Source organism: Equus quagga, chromosome 16, assembly GCF_021613505.1.
Source record: "Equus quagga isolate Etosha38 chromosome 16, UCLA_HA_Equagga_1.0, whole genome shotgun sequence".
Classification (NCBI taxonomy): domain Eukaryota; kingdom Metazoa; phylum Chordata; class Mammalia; order Perissodactyla; family Equidae; genus Equus; species Equus quagga.
Genome location: NC_060282.1, coordinates 27247664 through 27262464, shown reverse-complemented (window position 1 = coordinate 27262464; position 14801 = coordinate 27247664). Strand labels below are relative to the sequence as shown.

The 14801-nt window shown below is 35.3% G+C and overlaps 1 protein-coding gene across 1 annotated transcript in view; it reads right to left on the bottom strand.

Moving 5' to 3' along the window:
- CSMD3 (CUB and Sushi multiple domains 3) overlaps positions 1–14801 on the bottom strand; it is a 1175747-nt gene that overhangs the window by 89219 nt on the left and 1071727 nt on the right. Inside the window, exon 46 of the mRNA XM_046642300.1 lies at positions 291–371. Within this exon, the coding sequence (XP_046498256.1) occupies positions 291–371 (81 nt within the window). The remainder of the gene's footprint in view (positions 1–290; positions 372–14801) is intronic.

The window sequence follows — 14801 nt, the reverse complement described above, 5'->3', positions numbered from 1 at the left end:
AGGCGGTAAAAGAATAATTTGGAAGGAACTAGGGGAATATAGTTATATGGTTCAAATTCCCACACTGTTTTCTAACTGTATATGCTGGAAATACAGAATTCTTTCTTCTTGCCTAATACTCCCTTTCCTCTTTTCGTGGCTGTCCATTTTTAAGAATTCTAAACAATCCCCATCAATCCAAGGAAAGAGGGTCTAAGGCAGGATGCTTCTATTCTTTATTTTTGTTTCTTCATAAGCAAATACCTCTGCTCACAGTATGTTTTCCTTGAAAGTAATTTAACAGACTTTACCTATTTCAAATTCATCATCTTCTGTCAAAATTTCCGCATTGGGTACGGGCGGTGGAGGTTGGCACACTCTCAGTTGATAGGCTATAAAAATAGACAATGTTTATTCCTTCTCTGAGAAGGTATATATACTCAAATATGTGGGAAAAAATTATGCAAGCTTTATTGGTAAGAATCAAAATAAATTGTGGGATTTATCAAGTTTCAATTATTTATTTATTTTAAAAATAATGCTACATGATTGAGGGAAAATAAATCATTCCTTAGATGCCAAAATATTTTCCCATGGTAAGAATATTTAACCTTTTAACCCCTTATTTCTTACCCTCATTTTAGTCTTTCTTGTTATGTGCTTCATAACACCTGCTATTTTCTTTCTTGGTGTGATCACAATTTGGAATTATATATTCATGTGTGTTTACGCACTCAATGCCTATCTTCCCCAAGGTTCATCACATCCCCTGCACCTAGCAAAGTGCCTGGCAGACAGTTATAACTGCAAACAAGTATTCAATGCTTACTCTATTCCAGGAAATACTATAAATACTTTACTTACATTAACTCTATTAGCCCTCACAAAAAATTTATTTTATTACTTAATTTATGTGACTATTTCTGTAATTATCCTTATTTTATAAAAGAGTAAAACTGTTAAAGAGACAAAGAATTTCTCCAAATTACACAACTATATTGTGGCAGATCTGGGATTTGAACCTAGTTAGTCTGGCTCCAGAGCCTTCCCTCATTATGCTAGCATGTTTATGAAATTTCTATTTGTTAAATTTCATATTTCTAATTATTTACATCACTTGAACGGGTCATCTCCTTAGAGTAGATAGATTACTATTTGGCATAATTTAAAGACCACCAAAAAGGGTCTCTGTGAATCTAAGCAAAATGACTACTAGCCCTATATAATATCCATATCACAGTCATTTGCTTGAGTAAAGCCATGTTCTCACTAGGAATCTTTAAAAAATGTAATATACTCTTTTTCACTCAAGAAACATATTTTACACTATTATAAGTTTTGAAAAAAATATGTTTTATATACTTAATTTTATTACTTAAATGTAGGAGTCAATTTCTTTATGTAGCTCAACGTGCGGACAAAGAGAATGAGAGTTTAAAGACATAGCAACTTGTCTGAGATCGTGCAACCAGTACAGGGTTTAGCCAGGACTTCAGCCCATGTCCTCCACTTTCAAAGCCCATCCCTTCAATATTGCCCCTATTGTGAGAGCATTATGAGAGTACTGGGGAACATCAACTAGACTAGTTAAGGAAGACTACTGTAAAAGGAGATGAATGAGATAAATTTTAAAGAATAAGCTTTTCCCCTTCGGAAGGATAATCATGGACATTAAAGCATTTCAGATGGAGGAGGAAACATAAGTTTGAGCACTGATTCATCATCATGTAACAAACAGCCGTTTGTAAGAGGTTAATAGGCTAGTAAACTTCCAGGTTATTAATGACAGAAAAAAGAGGAATCATTTTCAAAATGTAGACAAAGAAGGATGAATTTTAAAAAAAATTGTTTCAATTTCCTGTGGTAAATTGTTGTCTGTCTCTCCAAACATCTTCCTTCCAGTACTTTAACCTGCTTATAAATGCACTCGCTGTGTAGGGATGTTAATTTGCAAGTAAAACATCACTCCACATAGAAGGGTTACCACTAGAAAAGAGAAGACTTGCTGGAAAGAAGCCTAGGGCAGAAAAACATAACCTAGGTTTCTGAGAAAACGTTTAGTTGAAAGTAACATTAGGAATTTTGAAAATCATTTTCCTGGACTTACACCTTAAAAGAGGTACAATTATCAAGGTAAAATGTAATTGTGAGAAATGTTAAAGAGGCAAGAGAAAGGAGAGAGGAAGATACAGTGGTCCCTACATGGAGAAATCCTTATGAGACTATGCTTTAAAGGAGAACGTTTTAACTGATCTTAAGGTAGAAAAGAGCTCAGTTCAGAAGTTGAGAAGTGTAGAGATGCCCATATGTGTATTATTTTACTTTTGTTTGCCTCTAAATTTATTCTTAATCTTTGTGCTACTCATAAATTATTTCATTATTTTAAAGAAGTACATCTTTTTATCAATGAAAAATCCGTAACTATTGTCATCTGTAGAACATGCTTAGAATGACCTAGATAATTAGGTTGCAGAGTTGAAAAGACTAGAGGTTGTAAATTATTGTTAATGAGGAATATGACGCTCAGAGATAATGTATTGTTTTCCGAAGACCACATGGCTACTGTGAGCCAAATTCCATCTTATTCATGCTCTTTACCTTTACCAGTAGTTTCATAAACTGTGTCCCTAGAGCCAAGGGGTCATCTTGGGGTCATGGAGGGTCTGAAGAGTTGTAATGTCCTTACCTCCCACCTCTACCTCAATAAGCGCAATTGTATTTTCATCAATTTTATATAGATTTGAATTCAGAATAAACTTTCCTTTGAACAAATTTTCTGCAGTCTCCACCTAAGTGCTTTCAGTGATTCTTTTGACTTATAGTTTGCCTTCATGTCTCAATCTTCAATTTTATATCACCCTGATAAACACCACTTCTGAGCTCTTCACTGTCTCCTTCCCCTCACCCTTTACTGCTATTTTCTCATCACGGAACTCTGTTTTGTAGCACATGTAATCATGACTTGTTTCAAAATTTATTATCATTAATTAGCTCACTTTCCATTGTTTGTGTCTCCATCTAGACTTTAAGCAACATAAGGGCGGAGACCGTTTATCTACCTTTTTCACAATTGAGTAATTAGCTTCTGTCACTACTCTTATAATCCAACAAAGATTTGCTAAATAACATACAAAACACAGCATTCCAAAGGAAGAAAAGAGTCTGTAAACAAATAGTCTTCCCTAAAATGACTCAACTCTAAAATTGTAAATGGGGATAAAAGAGAGGCAATTGTGGGTCAGAGTGGTAGAGAATGGGATCTAAACAGGACCTGCTTGAGATGCTTTTCAAGGTTCAACTATGTAATTTTGATTACAGTGTAAAGGAGAAAGGGATAATGAAAGGAACTCCTTTGCATCTGTTTTTCTTTTGACTCTTGAAGACAAAGTCCTACAAAACGTTAAATCATAAACAGCTTCCAACGATTCTGTTTTCAATTTTCATCAGCTTCTACTAGTTTATTCATTAAAATAAGTATAAAATTTGTCCAGTGTCTTTCCATTCTTGCTGACAACATTTCAGTGAAGACCCCTGTCATTTCGTATCTGTGTTCTGGGTTGAATCGTGTCCCCCCATATTTATGTCTTTCCTGGAACCTCGGAATGTTACTTTGAAATAGGATTGTTGCAGATGCAGTAAATTAAGCTGAGATAATGTAGAATTAAGGTGGGCCCTTAAACCAGTATGAGTGCCGTCCTTATAAAAAGAGGAGACAGACACACAGGGAAGACACGTGATGATGGGGACAGAAATTGAAGTGATTTATCTACAACCTAAGGAATGCTAAAGATTTCCAGCTACCACCAGAAGCTGGAAGAAGGCAAGAAAGGATCTTCACCTACAGCCTTCAGAGAGAGCATGGCTCTCTTGACACATTGATTTCATACGTCTAGCCTCCAAAACAGTGAGAGAAAAAGATTTCAGATTGCTTCAGCCGCCTAGTTTGTGGTACACTGTTACAGCAGCCCTAGGAAATGAATAAACCTGTATTATTATATTGGTCTACAGGATGTTCCTTGCCTTTTCCGTCTCTCTGGTACAATCCTTCCTACACTCAAGTGAAGTGGTAGAAGGGAATTAAGACATTACGTGGAATCCACTGTGTGCAAAGGACTCTGCAAGGTACTTTACATGCGTTATTTCACTTAATCACCAAATTACTACATCAAGATATGTGTAAATATACCCATGTTGCAAAAAGGATAGTAAATTTCAGAATGGTTGAATTATCTGCCCAGTTCAGAAAGTCAGAATCTGAACCAAGTTCTCCTTGAAAACCAAGCACATTTCCCCCCACATTTACAGACAAATTAACCTGGATTGGAGAATTACTTTGATTCTGCCATTTCCTTATAATCAATTTACAGTGGCTTTTCATAGCCTACAGATTAAATTTATAATCCTAGACAAACCAAGTTTATTACCTTAATTCTCACCAGCTCCTCATCTGAGATGTCTGCTATATTTCACCTCAATTTTCCCAGTTCCCTTGTATTTGCCATGTTAATTCCATACGTCACACTGTTACTTTTGACAACCTTGCCAGCCTGGAAATTGGCATCATAGCACTTAGCATTTAGTGTTCTACAGTCTCGAATTGTTCCACCCTTATTCATGAATGCGTTAGTTCTTGTTTCATGTTTAGCTTGTGTGGGACTGTTGTGTACATATTTACATTTCCTATAATGTCTAGCACAGTTCATTTTGTTGTTTATTAAATATATATTATTGAGGGCCTACTACATGCCAGACACCACATCATATGTGCTGGGAATGCGACAGTGAATAAAGCAGACACAATCCTCCCCTTATAGGCACTAATTGTTGGTGAGAAAGATATCAACCAAATAATCTAATTAATGAGTAGAGTTTAACTAGTTGAAACAATGTGTGTGTGACTGCATGTGTGTGTGTGTGTGTGTGTGTGTGTGTGTCTTGGGGAGAGAGATGACACAGAGAAGAATAACCCAGGCAGAGTAATCAGCAAGTGTAAAACCAGCAAAGAGGAAGGCCAGGTGTGCTTGGGTGAGAGAGCCCACAGTGAGTGCGAAGGGATGAGAAAGAGGGGTAAACTGGGCTAAATCCAATGGGAGTCTATGAGCCAGGTTCAGGATTTGTTTGTTTTAATCTGAGGCCAATAGGAAGCCTGTGAAGAGTTTTAACTCTGGGAGTAATGTGATCAAATTTCTCCTTAAAAAATAACTCTAGCTACAGTGGGGAAAATAAACACAATTGGAAGAGGACAAATGTAGATACACAGAGACTAGTAGAGAGTCCATATTGCAGCTGGTATTAAAGAAACAATTGTTGATTGATTCTAAAAAAACTCACAAGTATCCCCAAATGACTTGACATTTAATTGTCTTGATTATGATTTCCAAGGGTCTCCAACTTTGTTTAATTAACTTCAGCTCCATCAAATAACCAGCTTTTATTTTTAGCTGCAAATAAATAGATAGTTCCCCTCCTCTACTTAAAGTTCACGTACCCCTGCTTTGTCGTATCACCCACCTATGATGTCATTCTCACCCCACAAAAACATATTAAACCACATCTCTTCACTTTCTCATGATAAATTTTGAAAAATCAAACCTGCCTACAACCTAACCCTTATCATAGTCTCTTCTATTCCCTATCAACATAGCTCTCAAATGGTTGATGGTGTAACATTTGATAACTTGTCTAAAACTTTATATTATTTTTATCTATCTTGCTTTCTTGAAGCCTGTCCTCTTATCTCTTTTATAACTTTGTCCTCAGATGACTAAAATAGAGACATCTTCACTGATCTTGCTACCTAGAGTTAACCTCTTGCATTTACTCTCTTTCAGATCTCTCTATTTTCTCTTTGGCAATTTTCACAATCTGTAAGGATTCTTTGTTTAATGTTCATTTTCTCGCACTAGAATGTAAGCTGTGTGAGAGCAGGGATTTCTGTTTATCTTATTGACTGCTAACTCCTCAGGTCATAATACAGTACCTGGCATAGCAGCATTCAATAAATATTTGCTGAATGCTAGAAAAATGGAAGAATGAGTAAAAAAGTATGTACTAAATACATTCTTATGAAATTGAGTATGGACTTGGTTCAGAAGCTCTGGGTTTAAATCTTGTTTCTAATGTTGACAAATTGGAAAATCTTAGCAAGTTACTTACTCTCTGCTCACTTTCCCCCATTTGTAAAATAGTAATGATAATAGCAATAATTTTATGCCACCTCAATGGGTGGTTATAAGGAACAAAATGTTTATATATGCAAAGTATCTGGAGCAGTACCTGTACATAATAACTATTCCATAAGGGTAAGCTCATATTATAGCAAATTGGAATTCCATTCCTTCAAGATATTTGGTGTTCAGAGATGAACAAGAACATTTGGTAAAACATTAATATTTTCTCATTTTCCCAAGTTTCACATTTTATTCCTGAAGGATTTTTTTTTTTTTAATAATGGTTTTTGTTGAGGAAAGTTGGCCCTGAGCTAACATCTGCTGCCAATCTTCCTCTTTTTTCCTCCCCAAAGCCCTAGTACATAGTTGTATATCCTAGTTGTAGGTCATTCTAGTTCTTCTATGTGGGTTGCCGCTACAGCATGGCTTGATGAGCAGTGTGTAGTTGGTGTCTAGGATCCGAACCAGTGAACCCTGGGCTGCTGAACCAGAGCGCATGAACCTAACCATTCAGCCTCGGGGGTGGCCCCCGCTGAAAGACATTTTGATTTAGCAGTTACTGAAATAATTATGAGCAAGGTTTAGGCATATTATCTAGGTTGGTAGGAGCAGGGTATAATCAGGCAATGGTGTAAGGTGTGATGCATCAGACGTAGCAACTGAAAGCAACGATGGGGAATTAAACACAGCTGCTCCACCTCTATTTCTGAAGGTGTTTCTATCAAACCAATAAACATCACTGAAAAATATATATTTTCCAATTTGTGTTGGGGAGTAATTACTTTTGTGGGCAAATGAGCCTGATCTACTATTTACTCTGGAAGCAGACTTCCTGTGTTCAAATCTTGGCTCTGCTACTTGCTAGCTCTATGACCTTAAACGAACTGCTAAGACTCCATGCTTCAGTTTTCTCATCTGCAAAATAAACATAAAATTAGGATTGAGTTAATACACTGTAAAGTGCCTACAATAGCACCTGACATATATTATCATTTCAAAGGGAGAGTACATTCCCTGTCTGGCAAGGGTTAACATGAGCATGGCTGCTGTGATGGCAGTTTTGTGCTGAACGCATATAATCTCAATCTGACACGACCTTACTCACAACGTGATGTCATTCAAACAGCTATCATCCATGTGACTTCCCTGAACACATCAAAACACTCACTTTATTTCTATTCTGATTTAAATTGGATATACTTTGAAAATGCTGATTCTTTATATGTTTTACATTCTCTATATTGTACTGTATTATAAACTCCTGGAGTTCAGCAACTCATTTTACAGTCATGTATAACGTATGCTGTACATGTTGGTGGTCTCAAAACTGTTAGCATAGTGCTCTAGAAATCATGTTCAATAAATACTAATTGAATTAAAACAATATCTCATCCTCTATAATGTATATACTTTTGTTACTTTGGAAGAAAATAAACGGGTCTAACATGAATATACCTAATATTGTATGAGTTGGAATCATAGATTGTTTGAGCTGGAAGTTACTTCATAAATCACCTATTCTAATCTCTTTATTTTGGGGGTCAGGGGCCAGAGGGAGGAGGAGACTAGATAAGTGAAATGGCGTAGACAAGGCCACACATCCAGTAACTTGCAGAACTGAAACTTTTAAATTGAGTCTTCTAAATTTTAAGTAGTATAAGCATATATTTCAGTCCTTGCTTTTCATGGATTGTTCCATTTAGAAACAGCTGTATGGTTATGAACATTAATAAAAAAAAGCTACATAAAATGGATATTTACACATTTAAAATACACCTTTTTTTTTTGGAGGAAGATTAGCCCTGAGCTAACTGCTGCCAATCCTCCTCCTTTTGCTGAGGAAGTCTGGCCCTGAGCTAACATCCGTGCCCATCTTCCTCTACTTTATACGGGGGATGCTTGCCACGGCATGGCTTGCCAAGCGGTGCCATGTCCGCATCCAGGATCTGAACCAGCGAGCCCCAGGCCACCGAAGTGAAATGTTGGAACTTAACCACTGCGCCACCGGGCTGGCCCCTTAAAATACACTTTTGATCTAAATCTTTCTTCTCTTTGGGAGATTTATTTAATTGACATGCCATTCAGCTTTAATACACCATTTACTATTTAATAACTACATGAAGGCATCATATTCTACATGATAGTGTCTTTTGAGGATAACTGTTGTTTGAATAGTGTCCTGTTTTCATTCAAATCTGTATAGATGTCTGGCTCCTGGTCTAACAAATTTGCTTCTTGAATTCACTTTAAGGTTTGATTCTGGCAATATTTTTTGGTTATTTTTAATTTCCTATTTTATTTGTAATGAAACATCCAACCCAATTCCAGAAAAGAATGCTGCATTTATCTGCTTCAGTTAAACTAAGCTACTAAAGGTTTCTTCTAAAAAAACCCCAGAATGCTGGCAAATTGCCATTCCTTCTCTAAACCAAATAGCCTGAGTGCACAACTTTTCTGCCAAGTAAGGACACAGTACTTCTTACAGAGGGAAAAAAAAAAATGTTCTATGTTCCCTTATAAACATTCAGCTCTCTATAACCACTAGTGCACTTCTGTGATGACCCAGATTAGTTCAAGCATGATAATTTCATGATTTGGGGAAGATTTAGAGGAGGAAAAACATTGATAATTACATGTTCAATTATGCAATTTTGGTAATATTATTTCAAAAGTTATATAAAATAAGTTTAAGCAGCTCCACTTGAAAGCAGAGTTAGGAGTATTTAAATAAATGCTCTTTCAGTTCTAATTAAGAGGGAAAAATAATACACAATTTTTTTCCATTTTTGAGAAAATCTGCTAGTGAGTTGACATAAGCCATACAAGGTAAGTTTCAGCAGTGCTTACAAATATCACTTTTGCTTCATTAATATTTTATAATCAGTTTGTTTCTCTGCCTATATAAGGGAGAATCCTAGAAATCAAGGGAAAATGGTCATCCCTGGATTTACAGATGAGACGAAGAAAGTCTCTATGATAAGGAATGGTTCAACAAGAGGTCACAGCTGATATTTCCCTAGAGATGGAGTAACAGAAGTATAGGAAACAAGTTTATTGGGAAATCTCCTGAATTATTCATAAGATAATTCCAATATCCGTGGCATGAATTGACTTCTCCATATTCAGGTAGCTAACTGAAAGTATCCTGCCTTAGTACTGAGCCCAGTGGAATCTGTGAGCCAATGGTCTCTTCTCAACATGGTTGAGTTACTGGATACATTAATAGATATCAGACCATATCAGCAATGACCATTTGTTCTTTGTCAGTCTCTATTTTCCCCTCCCTGTTCACTACCATAGTTTGGTTTGCTTTTGGCTATAAAGGAACATGCTACAACTATCTTTAACTATCACTTTAAACTATTCTGCCATTTGAAAAGAAAAGAAAACAAAACAAAACACAGCTCCTGTGTGCTGTCAGCTTGGAGCTGGCCTGGCTCTAACTAATAGGCCATGATTTTCTACTGTTGACCATAAACAATTTCACTAAAAACTAACATCAGATATGATAACTTTTTGACCCTGTGGAACAAGACAAAAACAAGACCTCTCCATAATCTTATCTGAGCACAGAAAAAAACAAGAACACTATCCACATTACCAAAATGACCAAGATTCTTTCATCTCAGCTAGTATGAGCAAATGAGGCTTCCATACCAATTATACTCTTAGGTGTGTTCCATTCCTCCCACCTTTTAGAAAAAAAGTATTAAGATATCCAATTATAGAACAGCTCCAATTTTCTGACAGCATACAATCCAGAGGAAAAGCATGCTTCCTTAAACCTTTCTAGAACCATCTTGCACAGCCCAAATCCTATAGTAAGCCTCTTCTACTCCCCTTTTACTGAGATGCCACAGGGTCCCTCATGGTGTGTTGTCTTACTTGTTACAATGAACCAATAAACCCAACTTTGTTTAACTAAAGGTGTGTTCCCAAGGGACTTTGGCTTGAGGGGACTGACAGCAAGATATTGTAGAAAATAAATACTATAACTTATCAATGGATGTGCACATACAGCAAAATGTCAAAACACAGTAAGCAATTTTGGCCTGACTTTTAGTCATATAAGTAATCACTAAGTAGTCACTTAAGTAATAGCAAAGTCACTATCTTTTCCTCATAACAGTTTTACCAGTTTGGTTTTTTTAACTTCGGCACTTCGTATATACATATATACATATAATCATATTATGTCCATAGCCCCCAGGCTCTCTGGACCTCAAACAAATCAAACAATGAAAGGAGGTCAGGTCTTTAGGTTATGTGAGGCAAAGTGGTCACACAGTTCACAGCAAAGGCGATTTATGCTTTATATAAAATGTTTCCTTATATTTGCAGCAGTCTCTTTTAGGACGAGACTTCGTAGAGTTAAATATACTTGTCCCCAAATACAGCATTTATTGTAAAGGCAACATAATCTTAGAAGATGACCTAAAAGACAGTGCAGGCCTTTTAAATACATTTGTTAAAAATAACCTGAAAGTCAATACATAATCAACTCATTCTTTCACAGATGTACCAGTAATATAAAACAGTAGATGACATGAATTATTGTTATGCTCACTATAAAAATCTTCTTTATGTAAACTGAAGTTCCCTACTACTTTAATATTAGAAAAAGAGCTGCCCTGAATAATGGATTTAAACATTAAAATGATACTTTCTGTTTTGAATTAATAAATATATATTTTGGCTATACTATAGTCTCCTAGTTGTTTTGGATGGTAAAGTCAGACTCGCAGTAAAACTTATTTTCTCTTAATATAGTGACCATAGCACATTTTGAAAACTATAAAGAACAATATACTAAGTTGTGATAAACCTACCAACATACCATTGTTAGTTTGTACATCCTGGGTAAGAGAAGCACTAAAATGTTTGAAGCTCTAAGCTGTAATTAGGTAGGGTATTTTCTAGAAAATGAGATGACCTATCATCTTGCTAAAAATGAAAATCACTTTTGCTGAATTTTTAGAGAAAAGTTATATTTACCTGCCATTAAATATAACCAATGCATGAGATAATCAGCTTAGGACATTGCCTGGCACTTAGTAAGAACTCAATATATTTTAGCTGTTATTATTATTGCCGTTGTCATTATTTAAAAGAGGTCATTCTTTGGAGTCAGATAGATGTATTTTGAATTCCAGGCAGCCCTTCTATTTATTAGTTCTCCTCTGGCTTTATATAGGTTACAAATTTTTTCACTCAGTTCTTTCATTATTAAAATGGGGATAATAATACTTATCTTGCAGAGTTGTTACAAAAATTAGCAATAACACATAGAAAGCCTCTAGCATAGTGCCCAGCATATTAAGTTTTCAGTAAATGGTAGCTATTGCTATTATAGTGACTATTATACAAAATCAGTGTCTGCAAAAACAGACAGTTAAAACAGGTTTTGTGCAAATTACTTTCCTGGAGTAATTGATTAGGACTGATATTGTTATTATTTATGACCAAGCCAACCCCATCTTGACTGTATAGCAGATATCAAGAAAATTCAGCTTTTACTTTAGGGAATTATAATTATGGCCACAGAGAGAGACAAAAACATTTCCTCAGATGAAGAAGAAAAATAATATTTGAGATAAAGTGCTTCCACATTTATGCCTGTCCTATTTTTTCATTGCACAGGACTTTCATTTTGCAAAGCTTTTTATGAATGTTATTTTTGATCATGAAAGGCTTTATGAAGGTGATGTTTTATAAAAGAGAGATGGCTGGCTGGATCTCATAAAGGAAGTCAGGTTATAGAGGGGAAAAAAAAAACCTTTTTTCCCTTTTCAAACATATTAAAAATATATTAATAAATAAAACCTAAATGATCAATGTGACCTTAAGAAAATATTTGAAAAGATTGATCCGTCCAGTAAATAAAATAAATACACAAGTTCTAAGAAAACCATTTGTGACTTATAGGGTAGGGCATAACAGAAGGAGCTATTGAATCAATAAGAGAATTTAAAGAAAGCTGCGTGGGGGAGTAAAGTATTTTAAGCTTAGGCATACTCAGTAGCCTTAAAATAAGTGTTAAATAGTGAATTATCTCTCTGGCTTATTTATTAAAAAATACTAAATGACTTGATCAATTTTTTTACCATTATGAGAGCTCATTTTGGCACTAAGCTGTAGCTACTGAATATAGGCCCAGGATATGAATATTATATTTATAGTTGTATTAAATTGTACTAATGCTAATTTGAAAACAGGCATCTTTTCTGTTTCTGTGAGGAGGGATGGGCATACATCTACATAATTGTATAGTGATCGTTTTAAAAGTTCTCACGACTACATCTCAAATAAACTCAAACAACTTTTTAAAAAGAATCTGAACACACTCTTCCCACTATAAGACTAAAATATTATTAAGCAATCAATCAGTCAATAATAAAAATACAAAACGGTTAAGAAGCAGAAACGTGATCTGTGTCCTCAAAAAAAGCACTCACTGTTATTAAACTCACAAGGCTTATTAAACAATACACTGTACTGTAACTAAGTTCTCAAAAGTTTGGTAAAAAGAGTAACTGCAATCAAGGAGAAGATGGTAGTGATCCCCATGAGTTCAAATTATCAAGAAATGGAGCAAATGGGACTTAAGATGGGGAGGCTCAAAGAACAAAGGTGAGAAAAAAAAAAAAAAACATTTAGGAATGGAAGTTCAGAAGGCAGGGAGAGAACGAATTTGTCTAGAGTCAGAGGAGGCACTGGGGAGTAAGGTTCAGTGAACCGGATTATGGGGCAGTTTTATTTGATTTACTGAAGGCATCATGCAGTCTTGAAATGGTGAGTAGGGCTGAAAGCAGAGCTCTAGGAAAATTACCCGACTAAGGCTGGTAGATGTAAGGCATCTGTCAATTTTTAACATGAGCCCTGGCTACATTCCCAAATTTCAAGGTTATTTTAAGGTTTGGGTAAAATTTCCAGAGATGTATACACTCAAATGTTAGGCTTCTCTAGACTCTGGCAATTGTGCCTTATTATGAAATTTAAAGTATAAACATGAATAAAAATAAATGCTCTACTAGAAAATTTTAAAAGTGAGAGGAGATACAGTAAGAAAAGGAACATTTCCTGAACATCCACTCTGCCAGGCACTATACTAACTGCATAGTACCCATTGTCTCCAATTCTCATACCAACTCTGCAATGTGACATTAATAATAGTAATAATGACAGCACTTACTTGGTTTGAGCTATACAAAATTGTCAATATTCAGCATTTTTTTAACCAATACTTTCATATGGTTCAACCTAACATATGGTAGTAATTGGAGTAATTTCTATATATACAGTCTCTCATTAATCCTCTCAGCAATCTTACCATATTGTTTTATAGCTGAAGAAAATGGAGACCAAAGGGTAAATTGTCCAAAGTTGACTGGAAAACAAATTGCTAAACCAATAGTTGGTCATATTTATTCCTAAACCAATTCTATTTTTATTATAAATAACTGAAAACCTAGTTACAAAAATCAGGTGAAACATATTTTGGAATGAGAATATATGTATATACATTCTTGTAAGTGTCTATGTAAATCCATACTCATATTTTATGTGTATATCATAACATTCTGTCATCTTTTTAGTTTCTATATGAATACACACACACACACACAACTTTTTATCTGAAAATATTTCCCCTTTGAAATGTCTCCCAAGTTTTATAAGAATTTTGCAGTCTCTATAAGGTTATCTTATGGATATCTATAGTCCATCAGTGAATAGTCCCTTTTTTATCACTTGTTCAGGAAGGACACAAAACAATAAAAAATTATGCAGGGATCCATGAAGAGAGGAAATATACAAAACACAGTTCAACAACTATTTCATCTTTTGACCTTAACTATGATATAATTTATTGCTTCGCAAATTATGACTATCTATGCAAGTAATAAGCCTATTGTTGCAGTCTTAAATTGTACCTATATACTGCCAGCATCAATGACCAATTTAGTAAAAAAGGCAAATGAGTAATTAAAAAATAGCCTGAATAAAACTAACCTAACTGAATGCCCCATTTTCTACTGGGATGTCCTGGAGCATACGTGCAGTTCTGGCAGCTGTGGGCCACCAGAGAAGCATGAATTGCATACCATCCCTTGGCTAATAAGTGCTGAAATTAAGTAAATAAAATATTTTCTGGTCTATTCTCTGACTATTTCTAGGCCTGATGTGCTTTACATGTTTTTGAGCATAACCATATTTGACTTACAATATTTTTCATGGAATTTAAGCTTTGAATATCAACGATTTCCTGGAGTTAAAAAAGATGAAAACATTAAATTGTATATCAGTATAATGGAGAAAGTGCATGTTCATCTTGCAAATTTTCATACAACTTTTGCAAATTTAATTTAGAGCTTACTGATCCTGTGAAATACTCATGGAATCGGTCTGACAAAGCCATACAAAGCAAAATGCGTTTTATGAACTATGGTCGTAGCAGATAAAAGGATATAATCATTAAACATAAATAAACATTTCCTTATTTATAATGGAATACAATCAATTTGAGATAAAAGGAAAGTTTTTAAAAACTCTGTGAGGGGCTGGCCCCGTGGCCGAGTGGTTAAGTTCGCGCGCTCCGCTGCAGGCGGCCCAGTGGTTCGTTGGTTCGAATCCTGGGCGCGGACATGACACTGC